A 14,214-nucleotide genomic window follows, 5' to 3' on the forward strand; every position below is an offset into this window, starting at 1 on the left:
TCATATGCTGGTTGGTAATTTTCTGGAATTTTCCGGAATGTTTTTTTCAAAGAGTTCAGCATGTTTTTTTTTCCCCTTGCAATTTACAAAGTGTTGACAGAACACATCGCACACTGCACTGTAAATCTCATGAGGTAATAATGAAATTGCATGCTCATTAAAATGAATTTAAATTTTATGTTGTAGAGTGAGGCGTTTTGTAGTAAGATTGCTTTTGCTGTAATATCTTCCATTGACAATTGACTTGTGTGTTAAGAGGTGAGAACAGAATGAGTACCTAATAGATTTATGTTAAATTTATTGGCATGATGTAGTGTAGGTGCAATGCATTTGTACTTTATTTGGTAACACTTGAGAATAGCTTGGTTTACAATGTTTAGCATTGTTCAGTGTTCTGTGCATCACTTGTAAGACACTGGTAATGTATTGGGAGTCAAATTTGATTGGGAAATGCCACAAAAAGTTTGCAAAAAGTTATTGATTACATGCATTTGGCTGTCTGTGTCTACCTTTTGTTTGAATACGGATAATTGTTTATCTCACTCTCATTTTACAATACTGTAGATTTCAAAAACATTTATAGTGTGGAAAGATTATGTGAAAATGAATGTGTACTATACGCATGAAAAGTCCACATTCTCCTGTGCTATATTAATATCTCACTTAGGGCTCTACAATGATACTTGATTTGTTATCTTTTTCTAAGGTTTATCAACTATTAAAATGTAAGTTTTGGTATCACACTGATTATGTCTGATATAATGCCATAATTCAGTCAAACTCACAAGCGAAGCAGTACAGTATCTCTTCAGACTCTGCTTTATTATAAAGTAAACAACTTAAAAATGTGAGATTTTTCTTTTGTAAGTTGAAACTTGTGGAAACTTGGCTGCAGTTTGCAAATGTGTTATTGGCACCGGTATGGGTATCAGCCAGTATGGACAGATGGGTATTGATTTGGGGAGTTTTTTCTCACCACTGGGGCATTTATAACCTCACGTGTGCTATTTGGGTGTTTTGCCCTGGTTCTTGCTCTTTTCTGCTACTCTGTAAAGCGTCTTTGTGACGCCATTCTGCAAAAAGCGCTATACAAATAAAATTGATTTCAAATGGTTCAAATCAGCATATTAGTGAAAGATGCAGTAACATAGCAAAGGGCAGTAATATCCACTCTCAAACTTGATGTTTACAGAAATGATAAGGAGAGGATTGGTATCTATGCCTTTTGTACATTTCGATGCCTCAGAAAATTCTCTCTAGAGTCTAGGAAATAGAGTTGACCAACAGTAATTACTTTTCCAATCATTCACTTCTGCATGCACAGTGCAGCCTAAGCCAATTGTAGCCATGATTCGGTTTGGCACATTAGAATAGCTCCATGTAAATGGATATATGATGTAGCTACTTATGGAAGGCCAGAGGATTTCGAAATTGAGAGATGGATTCTCTTAATTAGATTAGCTGTGGAGAGGACGATGCACTTCAGTGTTCTGCTCTCTTTAACATCCAGTGGAAGAAGGTCTCGATCTGCCCTTGTTCGTCATCCCTAGTGCTACAAACATAATGGGTTCCCAGAGGTTTGAAATCGCAACAAAACTTCCCGAAAGGTCAACAAAGGCTATTTTTCAACATCCGCTTTCAGTAGTAATCATTGTTTAATCCCATTCATTATTTCCTGATTATTTTCCTAAATGCCCTTCACCTTAAACGTTCTTTCGAGCATCGGCGGTGCCTTAAGTCTAGGATGTCTTTGGATTGCGATGGTGTGCATTAACTGTGAGCCGAATCAATGCTGATTAAGAAACAAGGCTGTTTCTGGGGCCTGAAGTATTATGATATTTTGCATTGAGCTGTATTATATTCCATCCATTTAAAATGGCATTGTACCATAAAGAGCGAGGAAGTGAAATGGGGACTGGGTATTCATTCTGTTTTATATAAAGACCTATCCTACCATGATATATGAGGGGAGTAGGACAAAAGACCTCTTTCTGAGAGAAAAGGGAAAGGTCAAACAAGAAATTGAAAAATGCCGGACTGATGACTGTAATGGATGTTCTTGAGTATTTAGGTCGACTTCAGCAGTTATTGCTCTTGGGGGGGGGGGGGGGGGGGGGGGAGAAAAAGTATCACAGCATCTTGTAGAGGTCAAGCAGGGCCTTCACCTGTGATTTTAATCCCCTTCATTGCAAGAGACCCAATTCTTTTTGCATCTTGCCACCAATTTATTGAAAACACGTCGTATGTAAAGAGCGCAATGTCCAAGATCGGTCCATTATCAGCAGTTGTAGCGTACCTCAACTGCATTGCGGGAGCCAAGCACTCCTGACCTGAGCACTGAGCTTTGTCCCTTTCACCCTACGGTGGTGAGGAGATGAGTCCGTTTGCTTACCCATCACCCCCTGCTGCTGTTCAGCTGTCGTCTATGATGGAGCTCAGGCTGCTCCGGAGTAATGGTGCTGTAATGGGAATTTACGTCCCGGTGGAAATGGAGATGAAAGGTTGAAGGAATGGTGAATTTTCAAAGATCGCCTCCCCCCCCCCCCCACTGTTCTGTTCCAACCCCACTGCTGTCAAGACTCTGGTCTGCCATAAAATGTAGTCTTTAGCCTGGGTGTCTTGGAACAGAAGGTGCATATTATTGAGCTACGTGGAACTAATGAGTCAGCTGTTGTTTTTGGCTGGTAAATTATTAATTTTTTTTTTTGTAAAATTGTTGCCAACTATAAGTGAGTTTTCATGGATGCTGTTGCCTAAAACAAATCACCACAATGCCCAGCTGTCAGTAAAAAAGAAAATGCTGTGTCAAAGCATTCAAGGCAGAATTGTCACAGAATGACATTATCAATACAATATACCTTTAAAATATAGTAGCAGGTGTTTTATGTATGTTTCTATGCATGTACGTATGTTGTGGGAAACTGAGTATAAAAATTCTAATGGTGCATTATTAACAGATACACCGAGGCTGTTTTAAGCAGATTTCTTTGTGATAGTTTCTGAAATGCCATGCTTGTGTTTGAGTTGTGTCATCTTGCATATGTATTGAAAATACCCCAAAAGCCCAGTTATCAAATTGTCAAAGAGTGGAAGAATAATAATATGCAAAATAATGCATTGAAGGATTCAGGAGAAACGGTACCAGAACAATGTCCAAGGTTACAAAATTATGAAGCACCAATTTCACTGTCATTATAATTCAATATACCAGCATGATAAAAGATTGCAAGAAGCTCTACAATGTGTTTTGCTAAATTCAGAAAGAGCATAGAGGATGACTAAATATTTATCTTGGAAAGCTCTACTTTAAAATAGTAATTTTGTAAAGAATCCACAGTTAATATTGTAAAATTGTTGTTTATAGCTTCGGGAATTAAAAAAAGTATATATTTTATTGTTTTACCTTCACTATTCACCTGTACTTCTTTAAACTTATGAGCACATTGTTGGCCATCATATTTCAGAAAACAATACACGTGATTCTCAGCCTAATTATTCAGTTCTATACTCACAATCTTACCACTTTTATTACATTTTTCTGTGTTAAATATATATTTACTCTTCTCTGCAGGTGGCCTGCCCTATGAATTCAAAGTGGTTATTGCAGGGAACCATGAACTGACATTTGACAAAGATTTCATGGCTGAGCTGGTCAAGCAGGATTACTACCGCTTCCCCTCCGTGTCCAAGTTGAAACCCGAGGACTTTGACGACGTTCAGTCGCTCCTTACGAACTGTGTATACCTGCAGGACTCCGACGTGACAGTAAAGGGATTCCGAATATACGGGGCACCTTGGTAAGCTCTGCATATTTTTATTCACCCTACTGATGGTTGATACTTATTTTTGTTTTCGTAATTCTATGTGTTGCTCCATGCTGCCTCCATTTTGTCACGTTGACCTGTCTCTGTTGCATCATGTGGTGTGAGAATGTTCCACTCGAGGTGCACAGCTTTTTGTTTATTTACTGTCTTATGTTATGCCATTATCTTTCCACCTGAAAACCTGTGAGACAGAAGTTCCATTTTGAAGCCTGGAGTGAGTAAAATTTAAATTTGTAGTCAGGTATAACTCTGCATTCTACAAATGTTCCGTTATGTTTTTAAAAAGTGACAACACGCTTTCGTATTAAGTTATAACGACGGTGGAAATGAGATGGCATTGTGTGAGGAAACAAAATTGCTTATTTGTTTTTCAAAATGCAATAAAGAACACATTGCGATTATGTTGCAGAGAGTTCGGGGTCTTTGCTGGATAGGTTAATAATAAAAACGCTTCTTTTGTGGTGGTACTTAACAAGCGATAGAAACAGCTGCATTGAAAAACTGGGTGGTGGCACTTTTGACTATATCCTTGGTGTTTGATTTCCATAAGTATCGAAGTAAGTATCTGGTAAATGACAAGCTCATTGTTTGACTCATGGTAACAGTTTGCCTCTGGAGACATTTTGGCTGCATGATATGTAGATGCAGGTGTTATATGTCTATTCTGGGTAAGGTGTAGTAGTCAAATGACTATTTGGTCATGCTTCCCACATTCTCGCTAAATGTGTCATTCACTTGAAAATACAGTATAAAATGCTAAAAAGAAAGAACATTTCAGGTAAAAGAGAGAGGAGCTATAAAGAAAGCATTTAAAAAAGAAAAAAAAACACACGGTAAAACCAGTTACAGAACAATTTGGTAAGCAAGGTCTCTGGGGTAAGGTCGGAAGTACTTTGAAATATATTATTATATTATTGTATGATCATTTTAAAATATATTTTAATAGGAAATGGTCTTTATTCAAGTGTTGTGTGTATGGTGTCAGTTGAGTATATCAATGAGATCCCCAACCATGGCCCAGAAATAAAATCTCCAGTTGGTACCATATATGTTACAGGGCATAGGAAGAGGGAGGCAGACCGGTTGACCTATGTACATCAGGGGTGCACAACTCTGGTCCTTGAGGCGTACTGGTTTTTGTTCAAACCAATTGTCTTGTTTTTAATTTGCTGACAGCTCTATAAATTACCCTGGTTCAAGCCTGTACTTGAGCACAGTAAAGTCATTAGGATACACTTGCTGGCTGCAGCTGTAACCGGTACTCATACAAATGTCATATAAGATATGATTGTGTCAATTACATAATTAAGACCAGAAATTGGCACAAAATCCTTAAACGGATCGGCTCTTGTTGTGCACCCCTGATGTACATGTCTCATGCTGTCATCAGGAATAGAAAAGAGACAAAAGTACACTTGATAGCAGTTCTGATGGAGCAATATGTACAGGGCAGCTATTACCCAATAAGTGACTTGTTCATAGGGTAATATCCCACTTATACCACGGCTAACTTGCCGAAATAATGTAGCTATGGATAATTTATTTTTTAGAAACAGATGTATTAATTGAAATGCAATAGTATCGGGGAAAAAATAGTCCCTGTTGCCAAGAAGAAGAAAAAAACTTTGCACAGGCTAAAATAGCCTGCTGTGACTAAAAGCTAACTGCATTGTACCAGTCACCCATTCTCTGGTGCTCATTAGTAGTTTATTTACCAAGTTATTTTTATTTAGCATATTTCAAGATTTTTTCCTCTTGGTTTGCATCAGAGCAAACATTCACTGGGTTAATTGGAAGATGCAGCTCTGGGTGTGGGAACTGGCTCTTAATTGGTCATTAAGTGCAGCCTTGTGCATTGCCCTCATTGCCAATCAGGGTGTGACAACGCCCTTTCTTGTGGTCTTAAAAGAGGTAGGAACCGGCACACCCAAGGTTCCTGATCCAGCCTCCCGTGCAGTGCTCATGGCAGAACAACCGAGAAACTACACGACCTGTTTGGTCTCCTTTAGGAATTTTCTGCTGTAGTTTCCGCCCTATATTTGGGGCTTAGTTTTGCCTGCGTCAGGGCTGATGGCCTATTTTTGCTAGAATGTATTGGCTTGCCTGTATGGTGGTCCTTCCTGCAGGTTTTAATTGTTTGTAGAGTTTGTTTTTGTTTTTGGTGTGCTTACTGGACGTACTTGCCTTGGTGGTTATGGTTATTGATCTACCCTGGGTAGTGAGGTTTAGTCAGCCGCCATTTTGTGTGTGTGGTTTTTTTCAGGATTATTTGGGCTTCTATAAGCACCAGAAACCCTCATAATTCTTTATTTTGAAGAGGTATTTGTTAGTTAAGTCTTCCCTTCGCTTGGAGCTGTTTCTCAGGCTTCTTCCAGCAGAAGCTGTTTGAGAAACTGTACCACTACAGAATAATCAGAAAAGTTCAGTAGTTCATCATCTCTGAAAGGAAATGTAAAGTTATTAAGGCTATTAACTAATGTTAGCTCAAAATAATGGCAAGAAATTTGACACTGTATTCCAAACTTCAGTGCCATGCAACTGAACAGAGAAGGTTATGGCTGGCCCTTCCCATTTTGAACTGAAGCATAGAAAAACCTCAGTATCCATTGAGTTTTACAGCACTGTAGTTGTCACAATCAGCTGGCATATCTTATTCTTGCAGCCATTCCCGTAAAATTGCAATGGCCCTTTTTATTTATTTATTATCTATTTTCCATTTGGTTGACCTGTTCCTCGTTCAGGTGTCTCTTTCCCCCTTTTCTTTTTGTTTTTGTAATGCTCGGTTACTCCCACTTATATTGCCTGCTGTCACTAAAAGCTTCCGTGTTTAGCTAAGCATTGGCTATTCTGTGCTTGCTGTTTTTTGGAGTGATCAGAGCCTGTAGCAAATCGCTTGATTGAGAAGTAAATTATAGTGCCATATCAGTGTTTAAAGGGGTCAGAATAAAACTGGATGGGGATTCAGTTGGCAAGAACGTTCTTGGACCATGGTATAAGGTCATGCTATTCATAAGCTTCAGGGTACACTCTTAAAGCTTCTGTATACTTAAGGAGTGTGACCTGTTAGGTTGACTTGTTTTAAAGGATGTACCAAGGTGTGGTTCAAGCAAAAACAGTGGACATTAACTCTCTATAATGAGAAGCCCATTTCTCAGTGGCCTGTGTGTATCTGTATAAATCGGGTGAGTGAGTAATATGAAGCACTGCAGAAATGTCTGTTGCAGTATCTGGGACAGGGTTAGATTTTAATGCTGAAATAAGTGTGCCCTCGCAGTCCGACGCCCTGAAAATGTTGGTGTCCATAGACGTAACAACTCTGAATGCCTTGAGGCAGATGGGTGGGATCACGTTGACCCACGGCACTGTTGAAGTGGGTCCAGAGCTTTACACCACAGCGCTGGAGGTAATTAGGTTTAATCAAGTTAGTTGCAGGCAAGCAAGTGGGTAGCCAAAACTGAGCAGTGCTCGTTATTTGTTCATATTGTACCTGTGCCTGTGAGCTGAGCCATGTTTTGGCAAGGCCTGCTAACAGGCCTCATGATGTGGCCTGCCACAGAATGCCCTCCAAGGCCCAGACTGGATATTCAAATAAGCCAAGGAGCCAAAACCACAAACCAGAAGAATGCAGCAAGCTGCACATTGACTGCAGCAAGCTGGAACCAGGATACTATCAGTGGATTCTGTGATGGGTAGTCAGAGAAAGGGGCCAGCAGCTAGAGAAAGATGGCCAGTAAGGCAACATTTCTACAAAAAAAAGTGGATGAGATCTGAAAATCTGGCTAATTCACCCAGCAACTGCATCAACACCTCCGCCTCCATCCCCATGATGGATTCAGCTTTAAATATAGATGTTGATGTTATTATTTCACTGCTATTATTAGTATCCCTTGTAGTAGGGCACGGGGCTGTGGAATAGTTTCCTCAAGCTGGGCCAAGCAGACTTGCATGTGTGGAAACTGTAAGAAGGGCAGCCAACAGTTGGGGAAACAGGAAGTGAGGAATCTCCAAGAGGCCGCTTTACTCCTAACAGGAAGGAAACCCCCTGAAACCCTCTACTTTGGAAAGCTGCTAAATGGCTGTTGTGACACTGTTAGCCTGGGAAATGGGAGCAGGGGTGTTCTTTCTTAGCCTGTTCTGGCCGGAGGTGTCAAACGCGAGGTTTCGCTTACGCGACCCCACCACGGGTGGCCTGGCCCACAGAGGCGCGACGGCCACTCTCGAATTGATCCAGGGCTACAACCTGTGGTTCTCTGCTGGCCCTAATGGACTGAAGGTTACGCATGAACAACCGGTGCGATCGGCCTAGTATGTGCTCCTGTTTGTCCAGCTATTTTTAGCAAACAAAGCAACAGAGCTTTGGCTTGCTGGTTCGTCGAGCGCCCGGTTTTTAGTGCCAGGTTTTCTACCAATGGAGAACCTTTGTAAAATGAGCTGCTGCTCAGAGTGATTTGTTAACTATTATATTAGGTTTTCAAACTTGCATCCTGGGGACTAATTGGTTTTCGTTGCTACCGTAATTGTAATCACTGATTTTGTAAAGAGCTGTTAATTGTTTGTACTGTATCAACAATATAAATTTGTAAAGATCTAGCATACACAGTGCGTCCTCAGGGCCGAGCTGTCCGCATTAGTAAACCTTTCTGTTGCACTTGCAGTTTTATTCCTAAAGATTTTCACTTAAAATAGCACCTCGTTGGTAATAGAAATGCAAATATTTCATGGAATCATGGAGATGCATTTTGCTGTATCAACTTTGAGCAAAACTCTACATGCTAAAAATCTGCTAGCTGTATATAGTGCCCTCCATAATGTTCGGGACAAAGACCCATAATTTATTTGCCAAATGGAACACATTTGTTGGCTAAATGGCTTTAAGTCATCAAGGGTCAAATGTATGAAATAAGCCTCAAACCACCTTGCTGCTGCCAGATATGCAGTAGATACAAAAATAATAGTTTCTCCTGACACATTTTCCTGTTGAACTCAATGGGCAAATAAATATTTAGGAGAAATGGTTATTCCATACTGTGGCAGTGTACTTTACAGCTGAATCTAGGCATGGCATGCAAAGGATATGCAACAAAATACTAAACATGACTACTTTCATTTTCATAACATTGCTGTGTCCCAAACATTATGGTGCCCTGAAATGGGGGTGGGGTGGGGGGGGGGGGTGGATTGAGCACTTCTGTAATTTCTACATGGTGAAACCAAAATGTATAAAAATGGGGGAAAAAATAAAATCATAACAATAATAATCTGACAATGTGCACTTTAACCACGTTGTTTATTTTTATTTTTTTTACAAATCCTAAGATTGAAGTACATGGACAAATAAATGATAGGACTTTGTCCCAAACATTATGGAGGACACTGTATATGAATCCATGTTGTGGGCAGTTTCAGATTACACATTTAAAGTACCAAAATATCCATTTGATTGCCCTCCGCAGTTAGATTTTTCTGGAAGGTGGTCGTGTCGTTTTTCTGCTGTGAAGTTTATTGATTTGTTTTTAATTTGCTGTTGGAGTGATTGAATGCGGTGCCAGGCGGAGCTCTGCTGAGCTGGTCCTGCAGTTGGAGCAGCCAGAGGCTGCGTCGTGTCCTATCAGGGTCTGCGGGTGCGAGACTGGGCTTCTCGCAGACCTGCCACCTCCCCAAGGAGGCTGCAGTCACAGGCCCAGACCGCAGTGCGGACATGAGCGTTCAGCGTCAGGATTGAGATGGTTATGTCATCCTGATGCCCCTACTCTGGGGGGTGACGCGAAATGCCCCCGGACCTGTGGCAGACCGATGTTAACCCCTCGCCACCAGTAACAAGCCATAGGTTGTCTGGGATTGGCCATCTATATATGGTCACTGTTAACCACCTTTTCGCTTTGTTATACGAGTGGCAAATCTTTGTATTTATACCCACATTTGAAAGGTGTCATTTGTATCTGTGGATGGGGTTGTACAGGGCAGTAGGGGTGTCAAATGAATGTAGCAATCTGCTGCTAGTTATACTGTTCCATTACCACCTAATCATAGAGACTGCAAATATTTGTGTTATGCAAACATTCAAGGCTCTGAAAAGCCTCGGTCTGCAATGTGGCAGTGAAGGTGTGTAGAACTGGAGATGGATGACGTCGACTGCATTGCATAATACACCAGGACTTCTCTGCACATTCCAGTGGAAACCAGAATCAAGCACACAAATGAATCCCTTTTATATGCCATATCACTCTAAATGCTCATCAGCTAGTGTGAGAGCCCCCCAGTCCCTGACCCTGCTGGATCACAAATTTCAGACCCATGAGAACGTTGAGGGAGAGCTGTAAAATGGTTGTGTTTCCTAACATTGCATTAATTTGGCTGAAGCTTCTATCCAGGGCATCTTCATATGAGCAGCTGTGTCAGATCCGGCCAAAAACATTCCTAGAGTATAAATGCTACATCACTAAAGCACCTTTACTAACCTAGAACCACAGCACACATTCTAAATGTAAATGGACTATGTCGATAACAAGACCTAAGTAGCGAAACTCAAAGCTATAAACGAGCAAATGGTAAGTGAGTTGTCCCCCTCCCCCATGCACTATTGCCACCTCTGATTTCATTGGGTGGGGGACAATTGCTTGAAGTTGGCTAACTTGAAGTATTTAGCTAAAATTGCATGACACTGTTCCAAAAATGTGGAGCAGCGGTGAACACAAAAGGTGATAGTGCTAGGGGATAGGAAGGGAACCAAGATGCAGCCTGAAGAGGGGGGTCTTCAGCGTGTACACTCAGAGAAAAGGTTCTTTGGCTTGTCCCTATAGAGGAACTCTTTTCTGTTCTTTATAGAACCCTTTTTCATAGGTATGAATTGTGAAAGCTCCAAGACAAAGAACCCTTGAACTAGATATTCAATGGTCCTTAAAACTTGTGACTGGGAGCAAGGGGAGGGCCAGTCACCTCAAGGTTGCGGAATTGGCAGATCTGGTTTGAAGATTTGTTGGAGGTGTGGTGATGCTGCTCAATGCACTGCCCTTTAGGCTAGCTGTGAGGTATTAAACTTAATGCGGGCGATAACCGGTAGCCATTGAAGTGAGATGAGGAGGTGTGTGTGAATTGAACACGCTCAAGAAGATTGTAGCTAGCCATGCGGCTGCACTCCATATTGGCTACAGGGGGTTTAGCGGTGCAAGCAGGGAGACCAGCAAGAAGGGAATTGCAGTAGTCCAGGCAAGAGAGGTTGTGTAGAGTAGGTGGTGAGGAAAGGGCTGCTTTGTTTTCAAAGGATATAAATGGATTGAGCATTTGTACTGTCAAAATAGTATGTGAGAACGGGGAAAAGAAACAAGTACTAAACAAGTAGTGAGCAGCTAACGGTCAGGAATTTGTTTGCGTCGTGTTCCTTGCGGCTCCAGATATTTATGAAGGTGTTGTCTGCCTTCACCTCTTGTGTCTGATTGGGGAAACAGTTTCCAGCGGCTTCACCCTTTCCCCGCCCACGCTGACCCCGGCCTTTGTAGTGGGGAGCGCAGCGAGCTGCTCGGCAGCCCCTGTGTGACACAGGAAGTGAGCGACTGGAGTTCACGGCCAGCGGGCGGGTTCCCTCTCCCCCGGGGGATTAGGCCATTGTGTGGCCAGGGATGCAGCCACAAAGGAATTCCCAGAGTCGTACGGGTCACCGCCGGCACAAAGTCCATTCTTCAAACCCCTGGAAGCTCCCCTTCACCACCTCCAGGCTAATTATAGTCTAAAACCCCGAGCCTGCATTTCATTAAAATTCTCGAGGGTTTATCGGCTAGGAAGTGCCCAGCTTTCACCTATTTCATGCAATGTAACGTTCCTGGAGACAAAGAGATGTGATGGTGTGAATATTATGGTGTTTTTTTAAAACGCAAGTCATTCCCTATTGGCTTCCTTGAAGGGATTCACAAAAAATGGAGGTTTACTAATTCATGCAGTTTCATTCCCCCGCCCCCCCCAGGTTTGTCGCTGCAACAAATAACACCGGTTGCTCCTCATTTGCTGAGCGAGTTTCCGATGGCACGGTTGAGCCGACATTGAAATTCTCACATCATCACTGCCAATACGGTGAAAACATCAGATGGCATGATATTACGGTCGGGGGGGAGCAAGCCACATGTACCCAGTGATGTGTAACGCATGAAATTTGCCTTGTTAGACGTGTCCCTTTTGTTCTCTGTGACGCTGACGCTTTGAACAAAGACAAAGGGAGTCGCTTTTGATCCAGCTGGCTGATTAAGCCAGTTACTTAATCTCACCTGAGCATTATTACTTACACTAAAACAAGGAGCTAAATAATTACCATGAAACAGTGTTCCTTACGTTGATATTATTTTCTTAGCTGACGGCATCTCCATTTCATGGATCACAAGGAAAAGAGATCACTTATCTGAGTTTGGGTCGGGATTTATAAGGCTCATGTACTTGCTTATTTAGTGGTGATTTTATACACATTAATACCAATATTTCCCAACCCCTACTCCATAGCATAACCCTCACATACAGTACAGCAGTATCTGGATAGATCTGGAAAGTGAAATAACATCTTTGCTACTGCAGCAATAAGAACAAGATATGTAGACTGTCAATCTTCCTTGTATATCACTGTCCTCTTAACAAAGGCAATTACCCAATTACACAGCAACCAAGACATTATTTGCATTGTTTGGATTATTGAACTGACATTGTTGATTCGCTAAGTTAAGATGGATGTGACCTCTGAACTAGACTACTGAGAAATCTAGTGTGTTTTTTTACACCCGCTAAGTAGAGGGTTTCTCCTAACATATTTTTGCTGGTAAAATATGTAGTTAAGTTAATGGAACGTTATGAGGAAGCTGTTGCTCATAGCTACAGTATAAGCAATGTAACAGAAAAATAATGTGTGCTCTTTGAACCACAGACCGTTCAGCTTGTCACAGTGTGTATTTAGGAATGTAAATGTCTTAGGCTAATGATGTTTAGAGGCTTATTAAACGAATAATGATGGTTTGAAAATCATACTGAAGTGACTTTAAAATGTTGCCGTTTCTGCTGTTCAGAAACATCAGCTCAGTCCGACCAAACAGGACTACTAACAGGCGTCCTTGGAGTAAGGCCAATTAAGTGCAACTGATCAGTGGAGATCCTTCAATAACCGAACTGGGGATGGTGGGAGATCTGGAGGCGAGCTGGGAGTTTTTAATCTGTCCTCTGTTGTCTTGACTGGGGCGGTTTTCCCAGTCCCTCTGGCAGGAAATGTCCTTTTGTTCAGAAACATCCTGGCTCTTCTGTCAGGGGCGAGGGGGAGACTAGGGCCTGACCCCTGTTACCCATCCCCCCTCCCCCCCGGTTGCTGCTAATATACAGCAGACCTCTGTTGCCCCGGTCAGCGTGGGTCACCCCGAACAGGGCATTGAGCAGGGCTCCGCACCGTTTCAGACACCACTGTGACAGAGGCTCATTTGTGTGTGGTTTTGCACGTTTGTTTTATTCCCTGCTTGTTTGTTTTCAAAAAGAGTGGACGTTTTGTCTGCTGTAGGTGTCACTGCATTTGGCTTTGTCCGTACATGGTGATTTGACAGCTTTGTCAGTTGAACCTTACTCTGACGTTTGTCTGTTAGGGATAACACTACAGTGCTGTTAAAGACCCACAGGCATATTTTTTGTGTGTGTTTGAGCTTTTCATATCATCCCGAGCTTTCGATTTGTGTTCCATACTGATTCAAATAAAACCATTACAATTTGGTGTAAGTGCACATTTTAGGGTCTAACTGCTATTTTACCAAGCTGTTTGTAAGGGATTTCCCACGTGACATGACATATGTTTTTGCATAATTATCAGATGATCTTGCTAAATGTACAGAGGGCTGACCACAGGAGGCAGCAGGGGAGAGGGAATTGGGTTCTTGGGGCAGGGTTAAGGTCTAAGTCTGCTCTTTGCAAATGTTTTGTGGGTGTTTTACTGTACTAAAACCAGGAGAAGCAAAAGCTAATTTTTTATTTTTTATATATTTTTTTAAACTTTTTTTTTTAAGACTGAAATTGACATGAATAGATGAGTGCCCCACATACACTTAACATTGGTGTCATCTAGCTTTTCCGTTATCCCAGTTTTGCATGGCTTTAACATTTTTACGAAGCTGAGATAGTAGCAAGAGTGAGTGTGACAAGACATTTGATACCAAATTTGTTCAGCTTGTTTGCAAATGTTTTTTAAAAAGGGGTTTATTTGAATTATAATGGTTGGCATTTATATAGCGCCTTTATTCAAAGCGCTGTACAATTGATGCTTGTCATTCACCCATTCATACACACACTCACATACACCAACGGCGATTGGTTGCCATGCAAGGCACCAACCAGCTCATCAGGAGCATTTGGGGGTTGGGTGTCTTGCTCAGGGACGCTCTTA

At 41.7% G+C, this 14,214-nt stretch overlaps 1 protein-coding gene across 2 annotated transcripts in view; it reads left to right on the plus strand.

Annotated features, from left to right (window-relative positions):
• The window catches only part of LOC133131071 (metallophosphoesterase MPPED2), a 54,499-nt gene that overhangs the window by 14,709 nt on the left and 25,576 nt on the right, over positions 1-14,214 (plus strand). For both annotated transcript variants that reach the window (XM_061246188.1, XM_061246189.1), the window contains exon 4: positions 3,572-3,797. In XM_061246188.1, the coding sequence (XP_061102172.1) occupies positions 3,572-3,797 (226 nt within the window). The remainder of the gene's footprint in view (positions 1-3,571; positions 3,798-14,214) is intronic.

This window comes from Conger conger, chromosome 6 (assembly GCF_963514075.1).
Source record: "Conger conger chromosome 6, fConCon1.1, whole genome shotgun sequence".
Classification (NCBI taxonomy): Eukaryota; Metazoa; Chordata; class Actinopteri; order Anguilliformes; family Congridae; genus Conger; species Conger conger.